At 40.6% G+C, this 10,634-nt stretch overlaps 1 protein-coding gene across 1 annotated transcript in view; it reads left to right on the top strand.

Moving 5' to 3' along the window:
• LOC103744635 (carcinoembryonic antigen-related cell adhesion molecule 1-like) overlaps window positions 1-10,339 on the top strand; it is a 29,042-nt gene extending 18,703 nt beyond the window's left edge. The window contains 4 exon segments of the mRNA XM_029570078.1: window positions 6,391-6,523; window positions 7,497-7,549; window positions 8,173-8,204; window positions 10,220-10,339. Of these exon segments, the coding sequence (XP_029425938.1) occupies window positions 6,391-6,523; window positions 7,497-7,549; window positions 8,173-8,204; window positions 10,220-10,339 (338 nt within the window).
• The last annotated feature ends 295 nt before the right edge of the window (window positions 10,340-10,634 follow it).

The raw sequence follows: 10,634 nt of genomic DNA, 5'->3' as shown, positions 1-10,634 counted from the left end.
GAGAAAATCCTCACCTGCGAGAAGTCTGACTGAGGTTTAACATCCAGAATATATAAAGAACTCTAAAAACAAAGAATTGAGATACCAAATGACCCAATTAAAAGATGGGCTAAAGATCTAAACAGAGAGTTCTCAAAGGAAGAAATAAAAATGGCTAAGAAACATCTCAAAAAGTGTTCAACATCATTAGTAATGAGGGAAATGCAAATTAAAACCACCTTAAGGTAGAAAGATGGAAAAGAATATTCCAAGAAAATGGCACTAAGAAACAAGCAGGGGTTAGGATCAAGAGAACAAATGATAGCCAAATGCAGGTGAGGATGTGGAGAAAGGGGAACTCTCATTCACTCCTGGTAGGATTGCAAACTCTTGCAGCCTCTGTGGGAAACAGTGTGGAGAACTCTCTAAAAATTAAAAATGAACCTACCATATGACCTAGTTATACCAGTCCTTGGCATATACCCAAAGGACTCATCCTATTATAGAGACACTTGTATAACCATGTTTGTTGCTGCTCTCTTCATAATAGCTAAGAGATGAAAGCAAACTAAGTGCCCCTCAACTGACGAGCGGTTAACAAAAATGTGGTATATTTACACAATGGAGTTCTATTCAGCAGGAAAGATGAAATCATGAAATTTGCAGGTATATGAATGGATCTAGAAACTGTTATACTAAGTGAAGTAACACAGTCTCAGAAAAACAAATGACATATGTTCTCCCTCATATGTGGATCCTAGCACCAAATAATTTTAAATTCCAGGTCCATTTAAAAAATGACACTATACAGCAGTCCCTTCTGCAAGAAATAACTATCATCAGCAGGACTTCAGCTGAGCCTGATTGCTAAACATCACCACAATTGGGCTCATTGACAGTTGTGCTCATTCATTAAAGGAGGGCCAAGCAGGGTCATTGGACCCTCACCCGAGCATCCAGCCACTCTTCCCAGCCAAATGAATGTAATTTGGCCCTAATGACACATAGCCTCCTGGATTTGGGGAGGTCTAAAGTATATAATCTGGGGAAGGCTAGGAAGAGGAGGCATGACCCATGCTGGGTAAAGGCTTTCCAGTGTGCATACCTTCAGGTCATACATATACCTCAGCAACCCCTCAGTTATCTCCAAGCCTTTGAGAGGGAATTACACTGATTCTAACCATTCCAACAGCTGTCAAAATACCTGAAAGCAAATCATTAATCCATCACTCTAGAGTCCAGCCTTGGAAGACAAAAGAAAAATGAGGAGGAACCCAATAAAGGGATACTTTTGGAAACTCTTGTCAAGAAACACCAATGGACTCTCATAGCCCTGTTCTGACTTTTTTCTAGTTCCCTGTCTAGAACTTGTAATGCTAATTACTCTTGCCTTTACTTCTCCTTCACATCTCCTATACACAATTAAAAGACTTTCTTTTCCTCCTTCAGATTAGAGTTATGCAATTTGGGAGTCTTTTAGATAGACACACTGGAGGGGTACTCCAATTGCCTCACCCTCTGGCCCTGTTCAGCATGGAAGAAGCCAGAGCGGACTGCGTCCCAAATTCCCTATTGGCAATTTGAGTGACCTCTTCAGAGGATAGTGTGATAAGAATAGGAGGTAGGAATTCGCTAGGCAGTTAGGGTAAAAAGACCCCAAAGAAAAGTAGCCAGTTACTTGGCTAAAACTCACAATGTCCTTGGGCCTCTTAGCAACCTGCTCTAATCCAAAGGCCAAAAATGTGGAAAATATTTGGGAGCTTTTATCTAATCCTTAAAAGATTTTAGGATTACCTCTTCAGAAAAGGGAATGTTAGAGTAGCCAAAAGCCCCATAAAAAAAAAAGTTAAAAAAGAATAAATCAAAGAAGAAAGAGTACATGAAGTTGTCAGGAAAAAAGTGATGGGGAGATATGGGAGGAGTTTTAGGGGAGGGAGCTGGCATGGATTTGATCAAAACACCTTGTATGCATATGAAATTCTCAATAAAGTATTTATTTTAAAAATGCTATCCAAGAGGGAAACTCAAAATTATACTATTGGAATATGGGCCTAGACAAGACATACATCAAACTCTGCTGAAGAATAAAACACAAATATGATTAAAAGAAAAAAAACACTTGCATAGACACTCATCAGACTACATTAAATGAGGAATAATTACAGAGCAGAAGACTGTATTATTCACTGTGCACATAATTTTTATCTGAATACTTTTGATCTGAAGTTGGTTGAGCCACGGATGTCAAATCTGTGGCTTTTAAAGCACCAACTGTATTGAGTTTCTTATCCTGAGACCAGCACTTCCAGTATGACTTCCCACAACATTCTTTAATCTGTTAACATTTTTTCAGTGTGTGGTAAAACAATAAAGGTTACCATTTTGACCGTTCACCGTTCCGTGTCATAAAGCACATCTTCTTGTTGTGTATCACCATTATCTATCTCCAAATATTTCTGTAAACCTATTCCTCCTTCTACAGCTCTTTATGATCACTGTTGTATTTCCTGTGACAACTCTAGGCCTCACATTCAAGTGGCATCATGCCATATTTGTGCTTTTTCTCAGGTTGATTTTACTTAGCATCATATCCTCCAGGTTCATTCATGTAATCCCAGTGACAGACTGCCTTCTTTTTAACGGATCAGTTGCTTTGCAGTGTATATACATGACCAGTTTTCTCCACTCATTTACCCACTAATAGCAACTTAGCCTCCATGCCTTGGCTATTGTGAAAAATGGCACAGTGATCATAGGGATTTTGCCATCTCTTCAACAGATACTTTCAATTCGTGTGTGTGTGTGTGTGTGTGTGTGTACATGTGCATGTGCCTATGTGACTTCATATGTGTTTGTGTCCAGGACATATGGCTGATAATGTCCTTTGATACACAAATATTTTTTTATTTTGCTAACATTCGTGTATCTATTTTGTTGCTGCCTATGCATTTGGTGTTATAGCAAAGAAATAATTGCTAAATCCAATTTTGTGAGACTTTCATCCTGTTTTCTTCTAAAATGTTCATTTTTTTAGCTCTAATACTTGGGCCTTTGATCCATGTGCATTAACTTTTTATATGATACTAGATGAAGGCTTTATTTCATTTTTTGCCTGAACATCCCTGATCATTTGTTGACAAAAGGATTATTCTTTCACCATTGAACAGTCTTAGCAGTCTAGTCAAAAACCATTTGGTCAAAGAGGTGCAATTGGACAGCAAGAATGCTTTCTAATATTCTATAACTCAGCAGAATGACTCTGCTTGACAACAATTAATTCTGTCTTTCAAAAAACTAGCAGACAAAATATGCCCCAAATAAAGAAAAAATGAGTGGGGTGATGGACATGCCAACTGCTCTAATCTGACTACACATTACATAATATGTACAAAGGTATTACACTGTTCCCCCAAAGCACATATTATTATGTATCAATTGATTTTTCAATTTAATAATTGGAAAATACATGTCAGCATTTCTAGGATTTCCATTCCATTTCATTGATCTGTATGTCTGCCTTTTTCCCCTTACCACACACTTTTTATTATTGCAGCTTTGAACTAAACTATGAAATCAGGAAGTATGCCCTCCAATTTTATTCTCCTTTTTCAGGATTCTTTTAGTGATCTGTGGTCGCTTGAGATTCCACGAGAATCCTAAAATTGATTTTTTCTATTTCTGTACAAAATACCACTGAGGTTTTGATGTATGGAATCTATATGTCACTTTCACTAATATTATCATCTTTAAAAAATTAAGTCTTCTTTTCAGCAACATGGCACATGTCTTAAATTCCAGTTATTTGGGATGCTGAGGCAGGAGGATCCCAAGATCTAAGAGTGCTTTGTTTCCATAGGAAGTTTAAGGCCAATATGAACAGCTTAGTGGAACCCTGTTCCAAAATAAAAATAGAAACCTGGGGTGCTGGGGATATAGCTTAGTAGAGCACTTATGTAGCATGCACAAGATCCTGGGTTTGACCACTAGTGCAGCAGTAATGATGAGGCTAAGTCTTCCAGCCCGGAGCATCAGATGGCTTCCCATCTATTTACGTCTTCGTTTGACACTTCTTCCAGCAACTTTTGGTGGTTTCTAGGTGTAAGTATTGTTTCTTCTTGGTGAAGTTAATTCCAACTATTTTATTCTTTTTGTTGCTCTCAGAAATAAATACTTTCTTAATTACTTTCACACTGTTTGTGATTAAGGCTGTGGCTACTCGCCTAACATGCATAAGGCCTTAGGTTTAATCCCCAGAACTGCCAGGAACAGTAACAAAAAAATGAAATCAAATTGTTCATTCTTAATGTTGGTATATAGAAATACAACTGATCTGGGCATGCTCATTTTGTAAGCCCTTGTTTTCACTCATTTTTCTCATTCGTTCTAACACCTTTTTGTAGAATACTTAGGATGTTAAGTTCACATCATTTGCAGACATATAATTTTACTCCCTTATAATTTGGCAGCCTTTATTAATTTTTCTTTCCTAATTGTTACATCCAGGACATCAAACAGTATATTGAACAGAAATGGCAAAGGAAGCATCCTTGTGTTCTTCTTGATCTTAGAGGGAAAGCTTTTAACATCCAACAGAGAGTATAATGTCAGTTGTAGGTTTTCATTGTGACCTTTAGTACACTACAGTCATCTTCTATCCCTAGTTTCAGTGTTTTTAATCATTAAAAGATGTTATGTTTTGTCAAACATTTCTATTGATTCAGTCTTATTACTAATACATGCATTCAGTTTTGTGTTTCTTCACGGTTACAACTTTCTATGTTCTGTTTCTAAGAAATTGTTTCTTTTTAAATATTTTATTATTTTTATTTTATGTGTATGAGTGTATTATCTCATGTATGTAAGTACACCTGTGTTGTACAATGCCCTGGGGAGGTCAGAAGAGGGCATCAAATCCCCTGGAACTGGAGTTACAGATGGTTGTTAGCTACCATGTGGGTACTGGGATTTGAATGGGGGTCTTCTGCAAGAGCAGCCAGTGTTCTTAACCACTGAGTAATCTCTCCAGCCCCCAAGCTTGTTTCCTTTCTGTACTCAAACTATAAAGTTAGATTGTTGACTTGAAATCATCCTTATAAAGTACAAATATATATAGCTGTAAAGATTTTCCCGTGATTCTTAATTTCTTTGACCCTCAGATTCCTCAACTTAATATTGCAATAAGCATACCAACTTTGTGGTATTGGCTTAAAGACTTAATGCAATAATCATGTAGCCCTTTGGAAAGATGCCACACATACAGGAAGTGTTTTGTAAATATTAGCTGCCTTAGCTACCTTTGATGTTAATCTTGGTATCAGGTACCCAGGTCCACCTCTGATTTACCATAGATTTGAGTATTTTTTTATCATTAAAATGGAAATAGCTTTTACATGATAGAATTATTGAATAGATCAAATGAGATAAAAACACAGGGCCTGGCACATCATAAGGACTATACACCATTGGCTATCATTAGCAATGATAATACCCTTGATTACAACACTGAGGGATGAACCTCAAGTGGTTATAATAAAGAATAAGGAGGTTTAAAGGTACTACCTGGGGGGCCAGGAGGAAGAAGAAGAGATATCACCCAGAAGATTAAACCACAATTACATGGCTACTAACTATGCATCAGTGAGGGAAAGGTGCTAAATGCAAAGTTTCAATCCCAGGAGGTTATCAATCTTCATTCTCTGACATGCAGCCGTGATAGGATTACACAGGCAAGGTATTAATGGGGGAATATGCCTGGGAAGGAAAGTGGGACAGGAACAGGAGCCTGGCAGAGCCCTCATACACATGTGATCTGATCACCATGGATGCAGAGAAGGGGACATGTCTTAGAGTGTATCAGTTATAACAGTCTCTACAAGGTTGAGGGTGACTTCTCCAACCTCAGTCACCTGTGAGAAGGAAACTGTCTTGAATTTGGCATGCTTTCATACTCTACTGGAGGCCGTGGAAATTGTGGTCTCTGTACAAAAGAGGTAGTAAATTGAAAGCTCATTAGCCTATGCTTCCTGACAATTATGCCCTGGCCGTAAGAGACCTGAGAGGCCCACACACATTCAGGGCTACCACAACTACACTGAGAAAAAGATGTAACCATGAAAATATTCCCCTTTAACATAGGAAACAGCAATCACCCTTTCTTTCATTTTCAAAGCCTTCAAATGACTGCCAGTATGAAATTGACAGAATTCAGGGAATTGAAGAAATACAGAGAACCAACTTTAGAAATACAATGAGTAGGAAACGCTAATCACCTGATACATCATGTCAGGTGATCACCTTCCTGCAGAAAAGCAATTCCTCAGAGGAAGACGTAGAGATGACCTCATGATAGGAATTCTCTAGAACACCCCATTGTAAAATATTTACCCTCATTCCTTCCTGTCTTTACTTCCCTCATCGTTGATCCAGAGCAAGGAAGTTCTGGCCTCTCAAGCTGGGCCATTGCTGGCATCGTAGTTGGAGTTTTGTCTGGAGTGGCTCTGATGGCTGCCGTGGCCTGTTCCCTTTATTTCCAGAAGAATAGCAGGTATGTCAGTCCTTCTTCTTCTATTTTATTCAAGTTTAAGGTCCATACTTCAGAGTGGGAAAGGACTCCTTTACTTCTGCCTCTGAGCTGGCTCTGCCCTCTGCTTGGCCGAACCTCTGTCCCAGCAGTATTTCCAGAGGGTTGAATCTCCCTCTCTTAGGCTCCCTCACCCCGACTCCTTGTTGGAGTGCATTTCTGTGTTTAGACAAAAGGATCCACTTATGTTCCTCTAGTCCCCAGTCAGGAAGCCTACCAAGAAGGAAAAGATATGACAGGATTAAAAAAGCAGCAAGAGAAAGCAAGTCGCATGCCCTGCTGACCACAGCAGGAGAAGGAGGGGGAGACAGGGAAAGAAGAGCATCTGGGCCGCAGTAGAGGCATCAGGACCTCTTCAAATACCAGAAGGGTTAAGGCAAAACAGGTGCAGAAGCAAAGCATTGGGATATAGTCAGTATGAAGGCACTTGTCCTCGGTGTAATCCCCAGCACCAGGGGATAAAACAGACCAAATATGGACATCCAGAAAACAGGAAAGGAGCAAACACATTCTATTTCTAGTTTCCAAAAATTCGTTATTTTTATTTTATGTGTATGAGTGTACTCCCTGCATGCATGTAAGTGCACCCATGTTGTGCAGGGCTCGTGGAGGTCAGAAGAGGGTGTTGGAACTGGAGTTATGGTTGTTAGCTGTCGTGTGGGCACTAGGAATCGAACCCAGGTCCTTTGCAAGAGAACACAGTGCTCTTAACCGCTGAGCCATCTTTCCAGCCCCCCACCCCCTACACTGTGTTTCTAAATCACACTTAGACTAAGGACTGAGGAAGGAGGAGAGGCAGCACCAAGCACGGTGTGAATGGACAGCACTGACACCAAGGAGCTCAGGGAATTATCTGCACACAGTGCCTCTCCTGCAACTCAGGGAACAAAGGTCCTGTGCATGGGAATGGTGCTCACAGTGTCTGATATTTATTCAGGGGAAGTGACCAGCATGATTTCACAGAGGACACACCTTCAGCCTCCAACTGCAGTAAGTAAAGCCACTCACCCAGTGAGAATCAGTGCCTACTACCATGTAGCCTCTGCCAGGGATCCTGGATTCTTAAACCACCCCCTTCTACCTGAATTTCTGTACAGGGGATCTTCCCTTTCTAGCCCGAAGGGTCTCATAGGTCCTCACACACTTCTTAGCCTCAGAAAAGTCCCCTAAGATGCCTCTGAAGAGAGACTCGCTCCATCTATTCTAGGCAAGGCTAAAAGAGCCATATTTCTAGGGTCATCCTGACTCCTTCCCTCCCACCTCTATTACAGATTCTCTCTTGTCAAGACATTCCTTGTCTTGTGGATGATCTGAGTGCTGTAGACCTTTATGCCCCTCTTTGTCTTTGGAGCACATCTGGGGGAAAAAAACATAAAAAACAAGGCCCTTTGAACTGGGAGAAATCAGAGATGACTCTCCCCTGCCTCTTCTCTGACACTAATGCAGTGGGTCTGGACCAGAGACTCTATAGGAAGCAAATTCCTTAACTGAGAATGGGCCACCTCCCGTGGCACCCCAACCACCTCCACCTGGTACCTCCTTCAGTTAGAAATCAGAAAGCCTCAATCAGCTTCAAATTTCCATGCTTGGTAACTCTTCTCTTGTCCCCCCAGGTCCAGGCCCCTCTGACAAGTCTCCTGACAAGGTAAGCACTTTCTTTGGCTAATTTCTCATGGAAATGTCACTGGAGAGAGTGTGGCATTTGTGGGCTTTTTTGGTTGGTTTGCTTGCTTGTTTCTCCAGACAGGTTCTCTATATATCTTATGCTGTCCCAGAACTCATTATCTAACTTAGGCTGACTTAAGAATTTACAAAAATCCTCCTACTTTAGCCTCGCAAATGCTGGGATTAAAAGTGTGGGCCACCACACTGGACTGAGAATGAAGTATTCTTGGAGACACAGCTGTGAGATCAAGCTTGAGTCTACATTCCTCCATGCTATAGCAGAGAGATGGGCTTCCATCTCCCACAAGTCTCATACTAGAATGCATGTTTTGGAATTTTCCCCTCTGTTTAAATCCTGGCTGTGATTCTTAATATTCTCTGGCCCTTTAAAAGACACTTGATAGGCTGACTAGATTCATCAGAAGGGCAAGTAGTGGGGATTGGCTGAGGGTGCTGACAACATAGCAGACAGTAGCAGTGATATCAGAGCATAAGGGGTCAAGTGGGGGGAGGGAGGCTATGGGAGGGTGCCATCTGGGAAGTGGGTGTATAGTTGAATAAGATGGTTTGGGATGTTCTGTGTGATAATTTGAGGAGGAAGCATGGAAATTTATGTCATGCTAATTAGTAGAGGTGATAAACATTACCATTGAACTCCACCTGATGACTTCATAGACATACACAGGCCCCAAGTGTCTAAGTGCAACTGATTATGACTAGTAATAATCAGATGCATACAGATTAGAGATGCATGTGCCAACATCTCAGTGTTAGTAGCAAAGACAATGATTCTTTCTGCAAGGAACAATATTTTCTAAAATGAAATGGAGAATTTTTTAAAGGTTAAAAAAACTCATTCAATTTTATGTCTTACAGGGCTTATACTGAGTTCAATATTGTATAACTATTAACTCAACTGTGAACCTAGAAACTTGTACCCACTTGTGTAAGAGATGTACTCTTGCTCTGGAGTGTGTTACTGAATATGTTAAATCTGTAGTGAAATGCTTCTTCTAAGCACGTAGTTATTAAAAATTTTAAAAATGATTTTAAAAAAGTAAAAAAAATGCCAAAAGTATTTGGGAAGCTTGTACCTAATCCTTAAAAGATTTTAGGGTTACCTCTTCAGAGGGGGAAATGTTGGAGGGGAGGGAGTGGGCATGGATTTGATTAAAACACTTTATATGCACGTATGAAATTCTCAATAAATTTTGTAAAAATTTTTAAAAAAGGAAGTCAAACCTGAAAAAAAGACGCTTGAATTCTTTTAAATGGGCATTTTGTCTACCTTAAGAAGAGGTTAAAGGAATTCAACAAGTTAACAGGTGCATAGCACCCAGCACAATGCACAAACAACAAAAAGCACCAGAGAATTCTCTCCTCTCCGTCCTCAGTCTCAACCAGCTCTGACCATCAAAGGATGATTTCTATTCTAATTAGTCTGAGCTCCTGGTTACTCCATTTTATAATAATTTTGACAAAATTTAATTATTGTAACCTTTCAACAGTGCACACACATAGACTGAAAAGTACTTACATCATAAGGATACTTTCATAATGTATGAATTCTCACAGGCTGAACAAGTATGTAAGGAGCTTACAAACCAACTTACTTCACAACTACATCGCCATCAAAACATACTTTCCTGTCATTCTCCTGCAAAGAGCAATGGTGGTCAGGAGCGCATATATGCATCACATATGCATCTGGCATCTGTCACTCAGCCCTGTTCTGTGAGAATCACCTGTGTTGCTGTGTTATTTCCACTGTGTTCATTCCCAGTGCTGCCTTAGCCTATTCCATAGCATCCACAGCATCGTCTGTCCCTTCTAATGGTCACACATCAGGACGTCAGCAGGCAGAGGATGAACGAGAAGAGCCTTCTCCGAAAGCTCAGGGCCCCCCAGACGGCAGCACGGTGGTGCTGGATCACCAGTGAGGTGAGGCTCTGACCTGTGACACTGATTTCACTGATCCCCGCTCTTACATTTTAGGTGGATGGAGTTGCATATTCTGTCGTGAACTTCAATGCCCAACAACCAACACAGCCAACTCCAGTCTCGCCATTGATGCCATCCATAGAAGTGGTTTATTCAAAAGTGGAAAAGAAGTGATGCAGCCTGTCCTGCTGGCTGATGCATTTCCAGACTCTCACCCCTCACTAGGAGGTCTTTGTTCTCTCTCTCTGTCTGTCTCTCTCTCTCTGTTTCTCTCTCTCTCACTGTTTCTGTCTCTGTCTCTCTCTGTCTCTCTCTCTCTCTCTCTCTCTCTCTCTCTCTCTCTCTCTCTCTCTCCCCTCTCTCTCTGCCTGTGGCTGCTCCACGTTATCTATAGCTTCTCCCTTCAGTGGCAATACATAAAGAAACAATCCTGGAGCCTACAGGAAACCCAGGCTTCCCCAGCATTGAA

Source organism: Nannospalax galili, unplaced genomic scaffold (assembly GCF_000622305.1).
Source record: "Nannospalax galili isolate Female #2095 unplaced genomic scaffold, S.galili_v1.0 scaffold1623, whole genome shotgun sequence".
In the NCBI taxonomy this organism is placed as follows: Eukaryota; Metazoa; Chordata; class Mammalia; order Rodentia; family Spalacidae; genus Nannospalax; species Nannospalax galili.
Note: the sequence above shows the minus strand (reverse complement) of the source record. Positions and strands in the feature narration are given on the sequence as shown.